The sequence below is a fragment of the Mustelus asterias genome, chromosome 13 (assembly GCF_964213995.1).
Source record: "Mustelus asterias chromosome 13, sMusAst1.hap1.1, whole genome shotgun sequence".
NCBI classification, from domain to species: domain Eukaryota; kingdom Metazoa; phylum Chordata; class Chondrichthyes; order Carcharhiniformes; family Triakidae; genus Mustelus; species Mustelus asterias.
Window position 1 is genome coordinate 86718721 of NC_135813.1, and position 23249 is coordinate 86741969.

General features: G+C 41.8%; 1 protein-coding gene across 4 annotated transcripts in view; it reads left to right on the plus strand.

Moving 5' to 3' along the window:
• Positions 1-23249, plus strand: part of golga3 (golgin A3) — a 64487-nt gene that overhangs the window by 26640 nt on the left and 14598 nt on the right. For all 4 annotated transcript variants that reach the window (XM_078227172.1, XM_078227175.1, XM_078227173.1 and 1 more), the window contains 13 exons: positions 4443-4555; positions 5218-5897; positions 7877-7988; positions 8878-9184; positions 11733-11935; positions 12612-12749; positions 13485-13646; positions 15010-15378; positions 17609-17686; positions 17854-18117; positions 18716-18810; positions 19965-20181; positions 22263-22406. In XM_078227172.1, the coding sequence (XP_078083298.1) occupies positions 4443-4555; positions 5218-5897; positions 7877-7988; positions 8878-9184; positions 11733-11935; positions 12612-12749; positions 13485-13646; positions 15010-15378; positions 17609-17686; positions 17854-18117; positions 18716-18810; positions 19965-20181; positions 22263-22406 (2882 nt within the window). The remainder of the gene's footprint in view (positions 1-4442; positions 4556-5217; positions 5898-7876; positions 7989-8877; positions 9185-11732; positions 11936-12611; positions 12750-13484; positions 13647-15009; positions 15379-17608; positions 17687-17853; positions 18118-18715; positions 18811-19964; positions 20182-22262; positions 22407-23249) is intronic.

The following is a 23249-nucleotide window of genomic DNA, read 5'->3' on the forward strand; positions in this document are numbered from 1 at the left end:
CAAAATGCCTGTATAAATTATCATGAATTTTCATACGTACAGCTGCCTATTTGATGTTGGTACTGATTCTCTCCTGTGTGCCTTCACTGCGCAGTCTTAAAAATAACAATTAATGACGTGAGGTCAGCAATTTAAAACAATAGTGTTATAAAACACATTGTTAAAAAAATACATCAGGGGCTAACAAATTTGGAAGTCTGCTCTTTGCAGTATAACTTACCTGCATCGTTAAAATGATGACAAAGTAACAATCAAAGTTAATTTTGACATTGTCATTTCAATTATGTTCACCCATGCAGACCTTTTACTACTTGGACGACATTTGTACGTTACAGGAGGCTGAATAAACAGCAGCTTTGGATAGAACTCCTCAATGTTACTGAGTGTTTCATGACAATATTGGGGAAGGGATGAAGCTGTAAGACCAGCCCCATTTCCTTTATCTTTTTAAGATTATGGGATAGTGTTGATGTGAGCTATGCAAAAGTACCTGCCCCATCTCCCAAATTCAGTTGAAGGAAATAGAGGGATGGAGTGGAAAGTTCAAAAAATAAATGTATGTATGTGATTTGTTTTAGTTTTCTTGAATTTAAGTGACAGCGCAAAACCAAATCCCATTTTGTATAACATTACATGTTGCTGCTCTAAAACCCTGTTGCCTTTGTTGACTCTTGCACTGTGCTTCAGCTTTGTGTTTCTTGTTTGTGTGCCTATACAAATGAGTTTAGTTGTTGGTATTATAGCATGATTTGAGGTATTCATGTTTACTGTATTTGGCAATTGATATTTCCGAATCCTTGGATTTTGTCTGTGGGATGATTTACTGCATGCGGGATTTGTAGATAAAGATTTATTTTGTTTCCTTTACCATGTTCATCTGGCATTGGCAATTGAAGGATGCCTATAGTTTTTAAGGGTAGAATCATAGAATCCCTACATTGCAGAAGGAAGCCATTCAGCCCATCAAGTCTGCATCGACAACAATGCCACCCAGGCCGTATCCCCACAGCCCCACGTATTTACACTGCTAATCCTCCTGACACTAAGGGACAATTTAGCATGGCCAATCAACCTAACCTGCACATCTTTGGACTGTGGGAGAAAACAGAGCAGCCGGAGGAAACCCACACAGACATGGAGTGAATGTGCAAACTCCACACACACAGACAGATGCACCCGAGGCTGGAATTGAACCTGGGCTGTGAGGCAGCAGTGCTAACCACTCTGCCACCACGCTGCCCACAGTGGGTTACCTGTTTAAAGTACCAGTAAACATAGACTAGCCATTTAAGAAAACCCAATATTCTCCCCTCCTACATTAAGCCCATTAGCCGAGATCTTTAGTTTAGCCATTACGTTAGCGATGTATGGTTTGGTGTGACTTGTTTCCACCACAAGGAGGTGCTCTAATGTCAGGCAGTTGTTTGGTCTGACACAATGTTGGGGATTAACTGCGGCAGGACTTTGAGGATTGTTAACTGGGGGCATGGGGCAGGGTGGGAGATGCAGCGTGGCCGGCAGTCAGGGTTCTGATGGTTTGTAGAGAAAAGTAGCCTTTTTTTAAAAAAAAAAAGCATTTAGGACTATGCGATTGTTTTTGTGATTGGACGTTTTAGCTTTTTAATTTAAACGGTTCCTCGTAGTTGATGTCACTGGATACAAGAGCAACAATTTTTTGAAATCATTAATGTTGCATTATGCTCACCTCTACTGGGCAGGGGTGCTATAAACCTATCATCACTTCAGCAGGCCTCGAGCCTGTTCCTGCTGCATGATATGTTCTGTGGAATTGCACTGGTTCCCTATTTACTTTCATTGAATGGCAGTGTATAGATGACTATTAATCCAGGAAGCTGCTGTTGTCCAGTAGGTGCAGTCAGCTGACTTATCACAGCTGAATCCACCTTCTCCTCACTTGATGTCAACAAAAGTCATTGGATAATCCAGTAATCGCACCATCTCCCAAAACTCTGTGGTACTGAGGCCAATTGCAATTTCTTGCCTTGCTAACTCGTGTGCTGAGGATGGATCCCAGACCTTTCTGATCACTGTAGCTTAGTCTTACATTACTGTTCTTGTTAGGCTATGATGTGGAGATGTCGGCGTTGGACTGGGGTAAACACAGTAAGAGTTTTAACACTAGGTTAAAGTCCAACAAGTTTATTTGGTAGCAAATGCCATTAGTTTTCGGAGTGCTGCTCCTTCATCAGATGGAGTGGATATCTCTTGGAAATCCTCTCCACTAGATTGTTAGGCTATCCAGAGAGCCACCTTGTCCTTACTGGAATCCCAATCTGCATTTTTTATTATCTTCTGTTAACTTTCACTTGTGATATGGGCCATGGCAATATCTCACTACAGCTGAATGACTCTGTAACATGCTAAGTATGCTAACTGCTGGTTATTAGACAGCTTTCAACAGTGGTTTGGATTTGGGGTACACTCAACACTATGGCTGTTATGGGAAGCCTTGTAGCCCAGTGGGTAGCATCCCTGCTTCTGAGCCAGAAGCTCCGGGTTTGAGTACCACATCAGGTCTTGATGACCAAACAAGTTATCGACCTGCAAAATCCTTCCACCACTTGCCAGTGGCAGGCAGTAAGGGTAGAGGAGAGTCTGGTCAGCCATGCTTTATGTGGAGTGGCGCCCCTCAAGCTATATAGTCTCTGGCAACAGACTTGCGACCTGTGCCAGCAAAAAAACAGCAATGAAACCAGATCCACTGTTTGCAGAAAGAGAAGCGAGCGAATGAATAGTCGTCATTATGGTACTAGACTGACAAGATGTGGAGATGCCGGCGTTGGACTGGGGTAAACACAGTAAGAAGTCTAACAACACCAGGTTAAAGTCCAACAGGTTTATTTGGTAGCAAAAGCCACTAGCTTTCGGAACAGGCTGTTCCGAAAGCTAGTGGCTTTTGCTACCAAATAAACCTGTTGGACTTTAACCTGGTGTTGTTAGACTTCTTACTAGACTGACAAGCCAGAGGTTGTAAATTCAGATTACAACATTGTGAAATTTAGTTAAATAAATTTGTGGGCTAACATCAGAAAAATAACTGGATTGTCAGAACCATGTAACTGGTTCACCAATGCTTCAGGAAAAAGAATCATCTCCTTCCTACCTTATTTTGGCTCCCACATGACCTGAACCCCACAAGAGGTGATTGTCTCTTGGTGAAAGTATCCTGCAACCTGCTCAGTCTTGTGAACTGCTGTTACAAGGCAGAAGGCCCAACAGTACCAAGAGATGTTCTCGGGGAAACTGGAAATGGACAATGAATGTCATGCCAACATCCCACTGCCTGTGTTTTAAAAAAATCGCTTTGTATGTTTATTCTTGCCTTATATACATAATAAGAAATTGCTAAATAAAATTAGGTTACCTTTTGTCAGTTTATGTAACCAATCTGTTCACTGCTATCCATTTATGACACCAAAGTTCTTTGATGGTTCATTTATGTTGTAATGAATTTCTCAACATTACAATTGTCAGTACAGTTAATCCAATGAGCCGCCACACTGAGTCTCTGCTTGATTTCAGCTCTCTCTCATCAGCCCACCCACTAACAGAATAAAGAAAACTGTTACTTATTGTTGAAACCGTGTTGGGTATCTTTTGTACAACAAGACCTGAACAGATTGTGTACCCAGGGATATTGGGAAGGTTTAGACTCTGGTAAAATTAGGTGATTTTCTACTTTGTGACGAGGCGAGATCTAATAAAAGTATTCAAAATTATGAAGGACTTTGGTAAAAGAAATAAGGAGAAACTGTTTCCACTGATTGGTGGTCCTGTAACCAGAACACACAGATTTGAGAGTAATTAGCAAAAGAACCAAAGGGTGGGTGGGGGTGGTGAAATTTGTTTTTAATGCTGCAAGTTGTAATGATCGGGAACACATCACTTGAAAAGGCAGCAGAAACAGATCCAATTGTGACTTCCAGCAGAGAATTGGATAAATTCTAAAACGGAACGGGGGAAAAGGGTCTAATGCCAAGTCAGCCTTGATTAGTGTGTTGGATCTATAGGTGACTGGCACTAGCAGAGGATTTGGACTAGGTTAGCTCTATAAAGCTACATGAAATGGGAGGGAGGTGACTATAATGAAGGAATGAGAATTTGATGTGACATTTTTAGATGGTCTAGGTTAAATCAGGCTGGTTCTCTGAAAGAGCGGTAGTCATGTCTAGATTGGAAAATTGTGGTTTCCATGGCATCATGAAAGTTTAGCAAAGATTAAGCATTTATGAATGTTTCAGGTTACAGGGCTTCGTGACAAAATGATTATAGCTTTAGCATATTAGTTGGCAAACTGTCTGACAAGATATTTTTATATGCAGTGCTAATAAGAACAGATTTTTAAAATAATTGTAATTGCTCTGCTTTATGTTACAGGAAGAGTTAAGTGGTTTGAATTCATGATTTTGTTTTGAAATCAGGTACACTGGATCCATCTTTGAAAGAACAGAATGAAGAACAGATACGTTCACAGGCTCAACGGCGTCTTGAAGAGCAACTCAAACAGTACAGAGTACAAAGGCATCAGCAGAGAGTAAGTGTGTCCAGATACAGCAGGTAGAAGCGGGGCAAGAGAGCCAACTCATCTTTGTTCCTACTCAGTTGTGATTATACACATCTTGCAGTGATTAACTTGTACTGCTTGACTCAGTGATGCACTCGTCAAAGTCAAAAGATTGTGCATTCAAGTCCCATTCCAGGTTTTGAGCACATCATCAGTGCAGTGCAGAGGCAGTGCTGTGCTGTTGCAAGCGTCAGGTGGGACATTAATCCGAGACCCCACCTGCCTGTTCGGGTGAATGCAACAAGTCAGAGAGAGGTTTGTGCTGTAGCTGCAGGCTCTGCCACTGATGATGGGGCAAAAGCAAGGGTGGATGCTGGAGTCAGGGAAATGAATAGTGCAATCAGAGACCTAAAGGGCTAACCAGGCCAAGGAGGGAACTGTTGTAAGGGCAAAATAAGTCAATAATTTAATGGTGTAGGGGGCAGAAAAAAGGCTTGATGGAGCTGATTTAAGAATATGGAAATTGCTGAATGAAATAAAAATTTTTCTTCCGTTGCCTTAACTGCAGTTACTATTAACATTTTCTTTTTGCTGAGTAGCAATTTCTGAGAAGCCTCATTTATGTTTTTTATAGAACAAATCCCTGTCTTGTTGAGGATCAGCTTTTTAAAATGGTATTTCTACTTTTTCAGTCTAAGCAATCAACACCAAAAAACCGACTGACCAGTACTTTGGACCCAGAGTTGATGTTCAACCCAGAAGTACTTCCAAGAGCTAATACCCTCGCCTTGACGACAGAATACTCCTTCCTGAGAACCAGTGTTCCACGAGGGCCCAAGGTGGGCAGCCTTGGAATGCCAAATGTTTCCAGAGATGAAAAGACCTCAAGGAGTTCAAAGACCAGCAAAATACGATCCCTTGCCGATTATAAAACGGATAGTTCAGAGACCATGAGTAGTATGGGAAGGTCTTCTAGTGTGGAAACACTATCCCAGAACAGGACTGGTTCATCCACGTCTGTCATATCTGAAATAGGCTTTTCCTCAGAAAATGGTGATAAACTGGAAGCTTTGTTACACATTGAGGACAACAGCTCTGAGATCGATGAGCTAGGTATGAGACAAGATGAGAACGAAAGTGACAGCTCTTCATACAGCAGTATATCTACCAGTGGTATTTATGGGACCATACCCTCACTGGACATAAGGCAAAAAAACACATACACTGTTGATGGACAAGAAATATTATCAAATGATATGGGGCAGTTCCCTTCTATTGGGGAGGTGTTGCAAGCTGCAGCAGCAGAACACCAGACTGAGCAGCAGGAGGTGAATGGAGCAGTGCGGAGCCGGAGAGACAGTATTTCCAGCAGGTAACCGTGCCGTCTATATGGTTAAGCAGCCTTACAGAACCTGTTTAAAGGCAAGACAGAACTTGAAGGATTGTTTTATTGGGCAGCTGCTGACGCATAATCTTCTGTTAAAATCAGTTGTGAATTCTTAATAGGAAGCAAATATTTGAGGATTGGACTTTGCAAGCAGAATTTTTTTTATAGTAATACAAGACAAAATTATTCCAAATAGCTTTAATGTCATGTCTGTTTTAGCATTGAGTATTTTGTTTTAATAATGCTTATGGCTTCATAGGAAAGCTGCTGAATCTTATCAATATAAATGAGTGACATTCATAGCACCGTGTGGATCGTTGACCCATTGAGTGAGTTAAAAATGACCAGCAGGCAGGAACTCTTCAAAATCCATTCTATTTTCTTCCCCTTTTGTTCCCTTTCTTCCTCCCCATTGCCTCAACGTTCACTCAAGCAGCCATCAGCACTTCTGAGTTAATTTTTAAAAAATCAACTAAAAGATTTGAAAGAATTTCCAAGTTCTGAGATGTTGTGTTCTTCATTTGTCCTGTTCAATTCCAGTGTAGGCTGACTTTTTACAATGAGGTTTTCCCCACTAAGTTGGCTCATTTTGGGATTGTTGGGTTCAAATTGCTTTTGGTTATTAAGATCTCCACCCTCCAGTGATTGTGCGGTCAATGCTGTCTTCTATTTTGTGTGGATGTTATAGCTGCACTCCTTTAATTCTGAAAAATTATGATTTTTTAATTCCACCATTGGCAGTCATGCCTCCTGCTGCCTCAGCACTAAGTTCTGGAACTCTCGCGCACGCTCTCGCTCATTTTGTGACATGCCTTATCAATTTAACCTTTTCGGCCAAGCATTTGTTCATCTGGCCTTAAAATGCCTCGTATTATCAGAAAATTATAGAACCTTACAGTGCAGAAGGATGCCATTCAGCCCATCAAGTCTTCACCCACCACAATCCCACCCAGGCTCTATCCCCACAACCCCATGCATTTACCCTGCTAATCCCCTGACACTAAGGGGCATTGCCAATCCACCTAACCCGCACAACTTTGGACTGTGGGAGGAAACCGGAGCACCCGGAGGAAACCCATGCAGACACACAGGGAGAACGTGCAAACTCTGCACAGTGACCCAAGCCGGGTCCCTGGCGCTGTGAGGCAGTAGTGCTAACCACTGTGCCACCATGCCTCAAGTTGCTGCTGTAAAGCAGAAGCTGCTTGAACCCTTCTGGAATTATACAGTGTAGTCATTAAAAAAGGAAGGGTTGCAACTTTGCCTCAAATTGCCATGTGAGGGAACAGGGAGGCCACATTCTTTGATGCTGCATTGGATTATTCTACAGGAATCATCTTAAGTTCTTCTGCTTATGATGTTTTCTATTCTGTAGTTGTTTCAGCTTCAACAGAAACAAGGTAAAAGCACTGCATCAGGAGTTAATCTAGGGACCTGGATTCAGATCTGATGGCAGTTAAATTAAATAAAATCAGGAATAACCAGCCATCATCATTGATAGGAAACTATTAGATTGTCATAAAAGTACAGCTAGTTCACTTAATCCTTTAGGAAAGGAAATATGTTGTCATTATTTGGATTTGGCCTCTGTGTTTCCAGACCATCCACAATGTACTGACTAATGGTCTAACAAGTTACTCACCGCCACTTACCAAGGACAGAGAAGGGCTTTGACAGCGATGTGTCATCCTATAAATAGATTAAAAAAAGCTTTGGGAAATGAAGCTATATCTGATGTTGCTGATTGTTCAAGTGGCTACATTCACATCGTGATCAGTTTTGAGTTTCATGGTATATTCATTATTTCATTAAGCAGTTTCATTAGTGGAGCATATGCATCCATCTACCACAATTGAGTTTGGGGATCGCACATGAATTTCAAATCTAATGGGGCTGCTGGAATTATTTTCTGTTTAATATTGACTGTGTGTTCAGGTCAGCTGTGTTGTAATTTCATTCTGCAGTGTTTCCATGGAAAGTTCTGTGGCGGAATCCCATGATGATCTCATGCAAATTCTTAAAGAAAAGATGCGGCTTGAGGGACAATTGGAAGCTCTGTCTTCTGAAGCTAATGAGGTGAAAAATATTATTCTTTCATTGGCCTGTGCTTGCCACCGGGGGGAACAGAATGACCTGACATTTAACACTACAGTAAATAGTAGAAATATGGAAATCTTGGATTAGTTATCCCAATTAGCTTTAAACACTGTCTCTGGTTGGTCTATACTCATGAACACATCTTTGGTGTGTTTTTAATCTGTGCAAGCCAGTTGAACCACAAGACAAAGCTAGACTTCTTAAATCCACCAGATCTATTGTTGGACCATCTATACATTGATGAAAGAACCACTTGGAAATCACTAAGTTTCTGTAACTTCTCTTTAAATTAAGAGAGCCCATTGCACTGCAGATGTAACAGTATACCTTGCATTTGATTTACAAAGAAAAAACATTCCTCCTTACAATTTGTCTAAGGGGGTGGGGGAGAGACTTCGTTTTTGATGTACAATGCTTTCCTGGTAAAATCCAGGTTCTGTAAGCTGTTTACTGCTCATGGTAATGTAGAAATCTTTTTGGAAGTAGTCCCCCTCTTTATAGCTCCCACAGGAAAAAAATACAAATTCAAATTATTACTCATTTTGGTTATATAGCTTTTAGATTTATTTTGAATTTCTGAAACTGTCAAGTTCTTTAAGATTATGAAGGGGATCAATAATCCAATAGGGATTTCAGGAGAAACCTCTTTACCCAGCGAGTGGTGAGAAGGTGGAACTCACTACCACAGCGAGTGGTTCTAAGTTCTTTGTGTCCACGTGAATGGAGTTTGTGTAATTTTTCTTTCAAATAATTTTACATGCTCAGTTTCAGGTATTCTGACATCAATGTTAAAACAATTGGAAAAAAGCATAATCAATTCTTAGTAAATGGAAAAAGGTCTTTATTACCATTCTTTTTAAATTCTAAGGGTTTGAAAGAGAAGACGGAATTGCAGGCCCAGTTAGCAGCTTTAAATGCACGACTACAGGCACAGGATGAGCAGAAGGTGCTCAGTGAGCAAAAGCAAGGCATGCTGAATGCTGAAGTAAGCACCTTACGACAAACATGTTCCAGTTTGGAACAGGCCATGACTGAGCTGCAGACCAATCTCGAGGCTAAAAATGCCAGTTTAGCTGCACTAAACAACGATCTTCAGTTGTCTGAGGAGCAGTACCAGAGACTGATGGGAAAAGTCACAGATATGCAGCATGCACTCTCTAACAGAGATGATTCAGGTATGTCTTGATTGGGCGATCCCCACACCCTAAACTTCTGCCAGGAAACAGTTTTATTAATGTTTGCAGGTTACCATTGCTCAGGTTTTCTTCTTGTTATGCGCACCCAGCATATTGGGTGGTTTGAGTGTAGAGGCATCATAGAACCCTAGCAAAACTGGAGTCAATGGGAATCGGGTGGGGGGGAGAGAAGCTCTCTGCTGGGTCGAGTCACCCCTGGCACAAAGGAAGATGGTTGTGGTTGTTGGAGGTCAATCATCTCAGTTCTAGGACATCACTGTAGGAGCTCTTCAGGGTGGTGTCCTCGGCCCAACCATCTTCAGCTGCTTCATCAATGACCTTCCTTCCATCATAAAGTCAGAAATGGGGATGTGCAGTCATCAGTGGACAATATTCAACACCAATCCCGATGACTCGGATACTGAAGCAGTTCATGCCCAAATGCACTGACAATCACATTTTAATTTGATGTTTTTAAGTTTCCTTTGTACTTTGATTTCTGTTTGGGCTGTTCCCCCTCCTTTTGGGGAGCTGCCCCTTTTACTTTGTCCTGACTTAATCTGAGTTTGTTTATTTGGTTTGACCTAAAAAGAGGGCAAGACCTGGACAATATCCAGATTTGGGCTGACAAGTGGGAAGTAACATTTGTGCCACACAAGTGTCAGGCAATGACCACCTCCAACAAGAGAGATCTAACCATTACCCATGGACATTCAGTGGCATTACCATCGCTGAATCCCCCACTACCAACATCCTGGGGGTTACCACTGATCAGAAACCGAACTGGACTAGCGATATAAATACTGTGGCTATCAGAGTTGGTCAGAGGTTAGGAATCTTGCGGTAAGTAGTTCATCTCCTGACTCCCAAAACTCTGTCCACCATCTACAAGGCACAAGTCAGGAGTGTGATGGAATACTCTCCACTTCCTAGATGAGTGCAGCTCCAACAATACTCAAGAAGCTTGACGCCATCCAGGACAACACACCCTGCTTGATTGGCACCCCATCCATAAACATTCACTCCCTTTACCAGGGGTGAAAAGTGGCAGCCATGTGTACCATCTACAAGATGCATTGCAGGAACTCACCAGGCCTCTTTAGACAGCACCTTCCAAACTCACGACCGCTACCATCCAGAAGGACAAGGGCAGCAGACAAATGGGAACACTGCTAACTGAATGTTTCCCTCCAAGACATTCACCAGGGGAGGCGGTAGCATAGTGGTATTGTCACTGGGCTAGTAGGTAGTAGATCCAGGGTAATGCTCCAAGGACCTGGGTTTGAATGCCACCATAGCAGAGGTGGTATTTGAAATCAATACAAACCTGGAATTAAAAAGTCAGATGATGACCACAAAACTATCGTCGATTGTTGTGAAAACCCATCTGGTTCACTCATGTATTTTCGGGCAGGAGATCTTCTTACCCAGTCTGGCCTACGTGTGACTCCGGACTCTCAACAATGTGGTTGACTCATAAATGTTCTCTGAAACTGAGACACTCAGTTCAAGGGCAATTAGGGATGGGCAACAAATGCTGGCCTTGCCAGTGATGCCCACAGCCCACGAGGAATTTAAAAAATGCAAGTTTCTAGTCGTAGCATTTTTAATTGACTCAGTCTGGTTTCCAAGAGACGATTCATTCTGTCTTTTGAATTGTTTTAAATATAATGACTTCATAATGTGGTCAAATTCAGTATGTATGTGACAAATGATGCAAGGTCATTGAGGATACTAGCTGGGATTCCATTGAATTTTGCAGCTAGTTTTGACTGTTGTTTTGAGTTACTTAGCTTTGTAATGATATGTTGAGCCTTACATGGCTGATTTGAAAATTGAAGATTTTATTTTTACATTTAAAGCATTGCAAATATTTTTGTGATTTTTACAAGAAAACTGGTCTTTTAGAATTGCCAAAGTATAATTTCATTACTAGTTACATATTTGTTAGTAACTTAATTTCCACAATCTGTTTGTTTGATTAGTATTGCTTTTTAGACATAATAGTTCCTTTTGAATAACACAGAATGACTATCTTCAAGTTTTATTTGGATATGTGAGATTTTGATAGTCACACAAATGATTAGTGTTAGGTTGATTAAATAATTTACTGCAATCCCATCAGTTGGCCTTGAAAGGTCTAGTCATTTTGTTTGTTCTTGTCTAGCCCAATTCTAAAAAGTAAAGTTTATTTATTAGTCACAAGTAAGGCTTACATTAACACTACAATGAAGTTACTGTGAAATTCCCCTAGTCGCCACACTCCAGCGCCTGTTCGGGTCAATGCATCTAACCAGCACATCTTTCAGACTGTGGGAAGAAACCCATGCAGACACGGGGAGAATGTGCAAACTCCGCACAGACAGTGACCCAAGCCGGGAATCGAATCCGGGTCCCTGGCACTGTGAGGCAGCAGTGCTAACTACTATGCTGCCGTGCCGCCCAATTCTGTGTTCCTGAACCTTGCTTAGAAGAAAAATTAATTAAATATAGGGAACTAACCCGCAGGTAGTTATTCTAAAGTGATATTTTATTTTATTTTCTGCAGTTCATGCAATTCAGCAACAAATGACAGTCCTACAGAGCCAGCTTCAGCAGGTCCAGTTGGACCGTGCTACTCTGACAAGCCAGCTGAAGGCATCCCAGTCTGAAATAACTTCTCTGCAGCAGGTCCGGCAGTGGTACCAGCAGCAACTGACACTGGCACAAGAAGCAAGAGTTCGGTTACAAAGTGAAATGGCAAATGTGCAGGTAAGGCACCACGATAGATTTTTTGCAACCTCTGGAGGTGAACATGTTTCCCCTAGCCCAAACCAATCCAGTTTAGCTCCTTTTGTATTCCAGGTTTAGTTTGGAGTTCATCCAGATTCAATTATTTTTCAAAGTGGATCATGTGAATTTTGCACTTCAACATGTGGTTACTATTGATTTCCCTTGGATTGTCTATTAATTTGTAAAGACTCTCTCAGAAATGGTTTCTCTGAGATAAACCTCAGTTTGTGGTGAAACCAAACTAAGGGATAGTATAATGTGTTCATTCAGAAAGCACTCTTCAAATGTAGGCAATAAAAATATAACAAAACTTACTCCAACTTATAAATCAAAGAAAAGGTTTAATAAAGAAACTTCATTACTCCAAACTTGAGGCCTCGCCCTGGGCCATTCTAAGCTCTCCACAATTCACAACATGTTCTAATTTACACTGAATCAGCTGATCATCACATCATTCTGTCATTGGTTACATGGTTTACTGGGTCAGCTGACCCTTACAGCTTGTTGCCATTGGTCACATTACAACATATCCAATGTTATCACCGGTTACATTCTAACGTATCGTACATTTAAAGCTATTGTTCCACGCTAAGCTTGGTGGTTCCGCAGTTGTAATGTTTCAGGATGATTGGATATAGTTTTGTTTTATTCACAGGCTGGACACATGGCCCAAGCAGCGATGCTAGAACATCTGAAGATTGAGAATGTATCTCTGTCTCAACATCTTACAGACACTCAGCAGAAATCCATTAAAGAAAAGGAGCGCATTGCAATGCACCTCCAAAATATTGAGGTGAAAATTAAACGCAATCAATTTTTGTGACTGATGGCAGCTATTTCAAAGTTCAGTTTTGATTCTGATTTTTTTTTAAAACCAGAACAGAAAATATTAGTGTCATATCAAAAGAGCAGCAAACCTGTTTATGTTGACAGCAGAATAATATTGTACCTACCTTCAGTGTCTTATCTGTTTAAGATGTAAAACCCATTAAAAACCATTTGCCTAACCCTGTTTGCCAGGTAATGCCTTGTGGGGTCACTCGTATGGGATCACTATCACGTCTGTCCCACCAGCTTATAATGGAGAGAAGGTAGATTGAGTAAGTTAGTGTATGCTATTTACATTTTAATGTGCCCCCCTGAAGAAGAATGAGGACACTTATAATCACTTTATAGAATTAATTCTATTAATTTTGATTATAATATAAAATTTAGTGACTGCGTCCATACATCAAATGCATTTGGTGGTTGATCAGCTAAAAACCACAATAATTAGGATTCATCATCCCTAAATGCAGTGCTGTAGTACAGTGCTAGAGAATGGATTGCAGAAACTCTTCTGCTTTTTTGATACGGAGAACACTGTGGTTCGAAAGGGTCTGGTTTTAATCAGTTCAGTGTAACTGTTCCTGAATGATTCGTACTTGAATCTCTTGATTTAAAAAAAACACTTCCACACCAAACACAACCTTGTGAGTCCATAAGCACTACAATATTTTACGATTTGAAGGTGACTTTTTCACAACAGGTCGATATGTTGGATCAGGAAAAAGCTTTCCAACAGATCCAAGAGGCTAAGGCGATGGTGGAAGATGATCTGTCACGGAAACTTGAAGAGTTTGAGGAAGAGCGTGAGCATCTTCAGAAACTGGCTAATTCAGCTACAGCATTAGAGAGACAGCTTGAGCAGGTAAGGGGCCCTAGTTTTGTAGAAATAGTTGTTTGTTTTGAAAATGTTTCAAATGTGCTGTTTGGAGTTCAAAAAGGGACTTGAAACAAGTCATAGAATCATAGAATCCCGACAGTGCAGAAGTAGGCCATTTGGCCCATCGAGTCTGCACCGACTCTTCAACAAAGCATCCCACCCAGGCTCTATCCGTGTAACCCCACATATTTACCCCACTAATCCCCCTAACCTACGCATCTTGGGACACTAAGTGTCAATTGAGCATGGCCAATCCACTTACCCTGCACATCTGTAGACTGTGGGAGGAAACCCTAGCACACGGAGGAAACCCATGTGGACCCGGGAGAACATGCAAACTCTACACAGTCACCCAAGGTCAGAATTGAACCTGGGACACTAGCGCTGAGGGGCAGCAGTGCTAACCACTGTGCCACCCTGTTGTTATGTTAGAGTGGTGTTGCCAGCTGATGACATACATAAAAGAGTAGGAGTAGGCCTTTTGGCCCTTCAAGCCTGCTCTAATGGCCTTTTCTGCCTGCCCCTCTATAACTCTTTACTTTCTATGTAGTGTGAGATGAGAGAAAAGGAGTTGAGGGTATCTGTTGTACAAAGAGGAAAAAAGAGTGAGCAACTTTAATTTATTTAGCAACTTTGTAACTGCGTCCTTTGAACATTACAAAATGTTCCACCCCAAGTTTGTGTTCCTTTTTGTGTTACTGTTGTGGAAATGTCGGTATTTGCTCACAGCACGGTTCGACAATACACAAATGGACAATTCGGTAACTTGTGATTTTGGTTGAGGGAGGAATGTTGGGACAAGATACCAGAAGAATTTCTTGCCTCTCTCTGAGTGATGCCATGCAGTCTTTTGCATCCCATAAGCTGTTTGAACAGGCAGACAAAGCCTAAGTTTCAAATGTCTCCACTGAAAGGCAACACCTCAAACAATGCAGTACTTCTTCAATTCTGTGTCAGCCCTGGGACTGTGCACTCGGGTTTGCAGCGGAGTTTGGGCAGGAATGTTACTGCTGTTAACTTGTGGCAGCTTTCTGTGATCAAGACTGGAAATGTCATGTCATGGTCACTAGGTCTGCTCTGCTCTCAACATGTATAAGGGAACTTAACCAACAATTCCTCCATTACATTATCCAACTCTTTAAGATTCTAAGGATTTTGCCAGGGAGCACTGTAGAGGCAATACAACCTACATGCTGATGGCTCTGAACACTGTTCTCATCTTTTTTCTTAAATGTAAAGTTGTGTTCCCTTGTTTGTCTATGTTATCTTCTGAAATGGCTTAACTGTAATGTTGACTGTATTTATGATTCTAGCTGATAGATGTATTTAAAATGTGTCTCCTCTTCAGGTTAGCTTAACCTTACATCAGCGAGAGCTCCAGTTAGAAGCTTTGGAGCAGGAACAGTTAGAGCTGCTGAAGCAGCTGACGGCCTCCCAAGAGTCTTTACACACCAAGGACCAATCCTTGAATGAACTGCAGGCGCGTTACGAGGAGCTGGAGGCCTGTCTAACAGAGATCCAAACTGAAGCAAATGCCAAAGATGAAGCAATCCAGTTCTTACAGAATGAGAAGATTGTGCTGGAAGTAGCATTGCAAGCTGGAAAGACAGATAGGATCGTACTGGAGGAGGGAACTAAGAAGCTTGAGGAGGACACGGAGATGGTTTCTGATATTCTAGAACAGCTGCGGCAGGAAGTTGCTGTTAAGACTGGGCTGGTAATTGGAATTTAACTTCACCGCAATACAGTGCTTGAAAAAATAAAGAAAATATCATTACCTTTTTTTTTGAAATTTAAAAGGAATATTCAATATGTTGCATGAAGTGACCCATAAGAGTGTATCTCTGTCTGATATTTAGATTGGTTCCACTGGTCGGCGCATCATCGAGGGCCGAAGGGCCTGTACTGCGCTGTAATGTTCTATGTTCTATGATGCACAGTAAGATCATTCTTTCAATCATAGGCTACTTCGAAGCTGAAAATAGAACTTGAGAAAATAAAATCAACAACTATATTGGGAAACAATGATATAGAACAGCAACGGGAAACATTTAAAATGGTGCCCAGGAGAAAAAGAATTCTGCTAAGAAACAGGAATGAACTAGATGTAATCCGGCATCATAGACATGAGGGAAAGAAATGAGGGAAAAATTAAGGGCGAGGGAAGAGGCACATGGACAGTAGAAGAGAGACTTTAAAACAAGTAGGGAGGCAAAGAGGAATTATAATAAATTATCAAAACAAAGAAGTTTTTTAAAAAGTGGGTTGGGCCCAAAAAGGGCAGTCAGGATAAAATCACCACAATAGTGAAATGATAGAAATATTAAATAACTTTATGTTAATTCTTACTAGCGAGAGGGAAGTGGGTTGGCACACTGGTCTTTCTACTCTGGAACTTTTAACTTTAGATACAGTCCAGGCTGTTGTATTGACAGTTTCCTGTGACTATTGCTTATTGGCTCCGATGTGACATTAATCATGGTGGGCTTAATCCAGTCCTTTGGAGGTGTCTACCTGCAGAGCATAATAGCCATCAGTTTAGCACTGATTGGTATCAGGAGCCTCCGGGTGACTGGTGGAGGAATTGTAAGCGTGCCATAAGAAATCATAGATCATACTGATGCAGTCATGGGACCAGGTATGAGAGTTTAACTTGTCTGCTCTTGGGCATCACCAAACTTGGGTGCCTGAGATGTGATGAGTTTAATTTCCCAACAATAACACCCCTCAACTTGAGTACATAAGTTTTAAGGAAAATAATTTTATCAAGCCAGTAATCTGTTTTTGGATGAATTCTAGTGTACGTGACGCATGCTCCATGGACAGGTTAAAGACAGTAAAAAGCAGCATTGGAGATCAGTCATGAGAGCACTTAAAATGAGGAAGACATTTATGCAGGAACTGTCAGTCATAGAGGTTTACAGTATGGAAACAGGCCCTTCAGCCCAACTGGTCCATGCCGCCCTTTTTTTAAATCACTAAGCTAGTCCCAATTGCCTGCATTTGGCCTATATCCCTCTATACCCATCTTACCCATGTAACTAAACGCTTTTTAAAAGACAAAATTGTACCCGCCTCTACTACTACCTCTGGCAGCTTGTTCCAGACACTCACCACCCTCTGTGTGAAAAAATTGCCTCTCTTGGACCCTGTTGTATCTCTCCCCTCTCACCTTAATCCTATGCCCTCTAGTTTTAGATTCCCCTATCTTTGGGAAAAGATGTTGACTATCTAGATCTGTGCCCCTCATTATTTTATAGACCTCTATAAGATCACCCTCTCAGCCTTCTATGCTCCAGAGAAAAAAGTCCCAGTCTATCCAGCCTCTCCTTATAACTCAAACCATCAAGTCCTGGTAGCATCCTAGTAGATCTTTTCTGCATTCTTTCTAGTTTAATAATATCCTTTCTATAATAGGGTGACCAGAACTGCACACAGTGTTTCAAGTGTGGCCGTACCAATGTCTTGTACAACTTCAACAAGACGTCCCAACTCCTGTCTTCAATGTTCTGACCAATGAAACCAAGCATGCTGAATGCCTTCTTCACCACTCTGTCCACCTGTGACTCCACTTTCAAGGAGCTATGAACCCGTACCCCTAGATCTCTTTGTCCTGTAACTCTCTCCAACACCCTACCAGTAACTGAGTAAGTCCTGCCCTGGTTCAATCTACCAAAATGCATCACTTACATTTATCTAAATTAAACTCCATCTGCCATTTATCAGCCCACTGGCCCAATTTGATCAAGATCCCGTTGCAATCCTACGTAACCTTCTTCGCTGTCCACTATGCCACTGATGTTTTTGGATAACCATAAAGAAATATCTTTTTGAGGATTGTTGCAAAACACATCATGCAGTAATTACTGTGAAGTTTGCATTTCTGTTGAACATCAGTATTTTTATGTGATATCAGTTTACATTACAATTTATTTGTCTTTTTATAGGTAGAAAATATGCAACAGGAGAATACCAACTTTAAGAAACAAACCCAGAAGCTGAAGGAACAGCTTGTTCAACAGAAGGTATATGTTCCTGAAATTTGTAGCTCGTAGCCCAGTCACTTGAAGTTTGTAGTGTTTATATATTTACATATATTGAACTAATGATGGTAATCAGAGGACTGGTAATAGTGGAATAGAGTACTGATTGTTCTCAAGCTGATTGTGCTGTTAATGGCATTATCTTTCAGGTGATGGTGGAGGCATATCGACGTGATGCAAACTCAAAGGATCAACTAATAAATGAATTGAAGTTAGCAAAGAAAAAGCTGGAGTCGGAGGTGAAAGACCTGAAACAAGATGTGGTTGTACTGCAGACTAACAAAAAATCAGCACAGAATGAGCATGTGCAGATACAGAAAGACATTTCTCGAGTTCACCAGCAAATGACTGATCTGGAAGCCCAGCTGCAGTTGGCACAGGAAGAACGTGATGAATTGAGCACAGAGCTTCAGGTACACGATCAATCTCCCAACTCTGAGTCAGAAGAGTTTTACAGCACAAAAAGAGGCCCTTCGGCCCACTGTGTCTGCGCTGGCCATCAAGCACTTAACCTTATTTTCCAGCACTTGGTCCGTACCCTTATATGCTATGGTGTTTCAACTGCTCATCTAAATGCTTCTTAAATGTTGTGAGGGTTCCTACCTCCACCATCCTTTCAGGCAGTGAGTTCTAGATTCCCCACCACCCTTTGGGTGAAAAGGCTTTTCCTTAAATCCCCTCTACATCTCCTGCCCCTTACCTTAAATGTATGCCCCCTGGTTATTGACCCTTCTACTAAGGGGAAATATTCCTTCCTGTCTATGTCTCTAATAATTTTATACACCTTGATCAAGTACCCCTCAACATTCTCTGCTCTGAGAAAAACAATCCCAGCCTAACCAGCCTCTCTTTATAGCTGAAATGATCCAGCCCAGGCAACCTTCTGGTGAATCTCCTCTGCACCGGCTCTAGTGCAATCACATCCTTCCCCTAGTCAGTGAGTTGGCATTGTTTAGTTTAATTTGTTCTGTCAACAAACCATTAAATCTGTCCTATTCTACTTTCTAATAGTCGGTGCAGTTTGACAGAAACCAGCTAGTGTCACTCTCTCATGAGAATGAAGAACTGAAGAAGCACGTGGAGCAGATGCAAGAAGAAGCTAAAAAGTGAGGAAAACTTTTCATTAAACTTGATTGATTCTGTTCCTGCTAATTAAGGGATGTACTTCATTGCATAGATATTTCTGCAATGAAGTGTAGGCAGCAGTGACAAGTACTAATGATTAACACTTTCTACTTTTAAACCACCTGAGAAATTTTCCACAAATCAACTGGAAAATAAGCAAATCTTTCATTGGACCTTTTGCTGCAAGTTTTGTAATAATTCACAGACCAGAATAGTCATAGCTTCAAAAATACTAAGGTTCGTGAAGTTTATAAAATAACCACAGGGTGAATTTTTATTGTAGAATGGGATATCGTTCTAACTTGAGAAAATATTATTCCACCCAACATTTTAGCTATTGGCATCAGATGTATGTAGTGGGATCTGTCTGAAATATTGCACAAAATTGTAACCTCACAGAGCATAGCATTAGAGAATGATTTGATTTATTATTGTCACATGTATTAGTGTACAGTAAAAAGTATTTTTGTGCGCTACACAGATAAAGCATACCGTTAATAGAGAAGGAAAGGAGATAATGCAGAATATTGTGTTACATTCATAGCGAGGGTGTAGAGAAAGATCAACTTAATGCAAGGTAGGTCCATTCAAAAGTCTGATGGCAGCAGGGAAGAAGCTGTTCTTGAATCGGTTGGTACGTGACCTCAGACTTTTGTATCTTTTTCCCGATGGAAGAAGGTGGAAGAGAATGTCCAGGGTGTGTGGGGTCCTTGATTATGCTGGCTGCTTTGCCGAGGCAGCAGGAAGTGTAGACAGAGTCAATGGATGAGAGGTTGGTTTGCTTAGTCTTCTGAGAAAGTAGATGGTCTTTCTTAACTATTGTGTCTAATAATACAACAGAGTAGGAGGCCATTTGGTCCATTGCATGGTACCGACTCATTTTGGTGTTATTCTCAATTCCCTTCTCTTTCCATATAGCTTTGTAAATCTTTATCCCATTCTTTTTTGAATGTTACTACTGAATTTGTTATGGCGTCAGTTAGGCGTTGATATTTCAAAGACCTGTTGATAGCTTCACCTTCTCCCATTCCTTTCCTAATGATTTTTGACACAATATCTAAAGAATCATTAGGTTCTAAATGGGCTTCATTTTCCTGATTGTATTAAACCTGCATCATCTTGATTTTTTTTTCAGAGGGATCTCTGAGCAGAAGACCCGAATGAAGAAGCTTGGTACTGATCTCAGCAGTGCGCAGAAAGAAATGAAAGCCAAACATAAAGCTTATGAAAGTGCTGTTGGTATCTTGAGCCGTCGATTGCAGGAAGCCCTTGGAGCAAAGGAGTCTGCTGAGGCAGAGCTCAGCAAGCTGAAAGATCAGATCACAGAGGGTGGAAGTGATAAAGTTCTGCAAGTACGTTGCTATTTCTAAACTCTTAGTTGTGGCTAAAAGAATGGGCCAGAGGCTGGGAATTCTGCGGCGAGCAACTCGGTGGTGTGGCACAGTGGTTAGCACTGCTACCTCTCAGTACCAGGGACCTGGGTTTGATTCCGGCCTTGGATGACTGACTGTGTGGAGATTGGACGTTCTCCCCGTGTCTGCGTGGGTTTCCTCTGGGTGCTCTGGTTTCCTCCCACAGTCCAAAGATGTGCAGGTTAGATGGATTGGCTGTGGTAAATTGCCCCTTAGTGTCCCAAGATGTGTAGGTTAGATGGGATAGCCATGGGTAAATGGGATAGGGCGGGGGAGAGGGCATGTGTCAGGGAGTGGTGTAGACTCAATGGGCTAAATGGCCCCCTTCTGCACTGTAAGGATTCTATGATTTCTACCTCCTGACTGCCCAAAGCCTGTCCCCTATCTACAAGGCGCGAATCAGGAGTGTGATGGAATACTCTCCACTTGCTTGGATGAGTGTAGTTCCAGTAACAGTTTTAACAACACCAGGTTAAAGTCCAACAGGTTTATTTGGTAGCAAATACCATTAGCTTTTGGAGCGCTCCTCCTTCGTCGTTACTGTGTTTACCCCAGTCCAACGCCGGCATCTCCACATCTCCACATCATGAGTGTAGTTCCAACAGCATTCAATAAGCTCAATCCATCCAGGACAAAGCAGCCCACTTGATTGCTATTCCTCCACCACCGACGCACAATGACAGCCATTTCTACCATCTACAAGATGTACTGCAGGAACTCACCAAGGTTCCTTAGGCAGCACCTTTGAAATCCATGATTGCTACCATCTAGAAAGACAAGGGCTGCAGATACCAGGAACATTATCACCTGGAGGTTCCCCTCCAAGTCACTCATCATCCCGACGTGGAAGTGTATCGCTGTTCCCTCACTGTTGCTGGATCAAAATCCTGGAATTCTCTTCTGAACAAGACTTTCGGTGTACCCACACATCAGGGACTGCTGTGATTCAAGGAGGAAGCTCACCATCACCTTCTGATGAGCAATAAATGTTGGCCTAGTCAGCGACACCCACATTGTGTAAATGAATTTTTAAAAAATGTTAACATTTCCGGTTGATGATCTTTATCAGAACTGATGATTGTCAACCTTAAACATTGGGTGAAATTCTCCAGCCCCCCAGCCACGAGTTTCCTGCTGGTGGGAGGTGGCATGTTGTTTGCTAGCAGCGGGATTCTCTGGTCTTGACGCTGTCAATGGGAATTCCCATTGACGTCACCCCATGCTGGCGGGAAATCCGTGGGCTGGGGTGCACTGCCAGCGGGACCAGAGAATCCCGCCGGCATGAATGGCCAGAGAATTCCGGCCATTAACTCTGTTTCTCTCTCAAAAGATGCTACCAGATCTGCCGAGTATTTCCAGCAGTTTCTGCATGATCATATTTTCAGCACTTGCAGCTTTTTTTTGCCTGTGTACCTGTCTTTGTTTAGTTGAAATATGTAACAAAGAATGGAGCAGCTTATACATAACCACAGACTGATGGGCAGCATGTTTTCATCCATAGTTCTCCACTGTTAAGCAGCTGCTCTCAGCTCAACTGTACAGATAAGACGCAACATGAAGCCAGGTATTTCCCCTGAAGAGAGGTAAAAATTGGAGGCCTGATCGTTCTGGTAGAGTTGGCCCACTTTGTGGGAAACTCTCGAATAATATGAGCAAAGGTTTCCCATCCCCTCTATGTGTAATGGTATGTCCCATCCTCTTAGGAGGTGATGGTGTGTAATACAGGGAGACATTTGCTGGATGGTGTTTCTTTTCACAAGTTCTTCTGTTCAACAAAAAAAAGTGCTATTTGTTCTTCAAAAGGTCTCTGGAAACAGCTTGTATTGGATTTTACTCGGATTGATCAGTGTGGTGCCAAGATACAATATTTGCTGAGGTTGTTGTGCACAAGGATTGCAGCAGTTGGGTTCATTTTTGGCAGAAATAAGGGAGTGTGGGCTTTTGGCATTACTGGGCAGATTGGCAATGTTACTTGGAGCTGGACTGGAAAATGATCTTGCTAACCCTTTATATGTTAATAGGAACGGATTCATGCTTTGCAACTGGAACTGCAGGCAGTTAACCACAGCAAAGCCACACTTGAGAAGGAGCTGCAAGCAATCATCTCGCTTACCAGCCAGGAGCTTGAGGATTACAGAGAGAAGGTTTTGGATCTGGAGGATGAGGTAAAAACTAAACCAAACTAAGCTCTGCACATGAACACTGTTATCAGTCAAATCTATCCTGATTTTTCATTCCGGTGCACTTTTACTTCACTTTGAGCAATCCCAGCAATTTCCCTTGAATTTATCTTGCTCCAGGGTGACTGAGCGCAATGTATTGTGAATCTTTATACTGGCAAAACACATTCTTCACTTATAAAATGCTTTTACCTTTCCTCCTCCTTTTGGGATGATGGGTTCTCCAAAATTGTACAGAAAAGATTTAAAACTTAATTTTAAATTTATGTAGCACTTTTCATGGCCTCAGGACATCGGAAAGTACTTTACAGCTAACATGAACTTTTGAAGTTACACTGTCGGAAAATAGATTTTAAGATGCATTATTATCCGGAGCCATCATTATTTTAATCATCAAGTTAACACTGCATTGTGAAAATACATTTGAAATTGAATTTGTCCCACACGCGCCCTAAATAAAACATTTCTCTCTCAAACACGTAGAATCCCTATTGTGCAGAAGGAGGCCATTCGGCCCATCAAGTCTGCACCGACCACAATCCCACCCAGACCCTGTTCCCGCAACCCCACATATTTACCTTGCTAATCCCCTGACACTAAGGTCAATTTAGCATGGCCAATCAATCTAACCTACACATCTTTGGACTGTGGGAGGAAACCGGAGGAAACCCATGCAGACACGGGGAGAATGTGCGAACTCCACACAGACAGTGACCCAAGGCCAGGATTGAACCCAGGTCACTGCCGCCGTGCCATGGTGTATTGTGTCTTTGTTGGAAAGTTGCTTAGCTGTAAAATTACTACTACAGTTGGAATACTTGGAGCTTT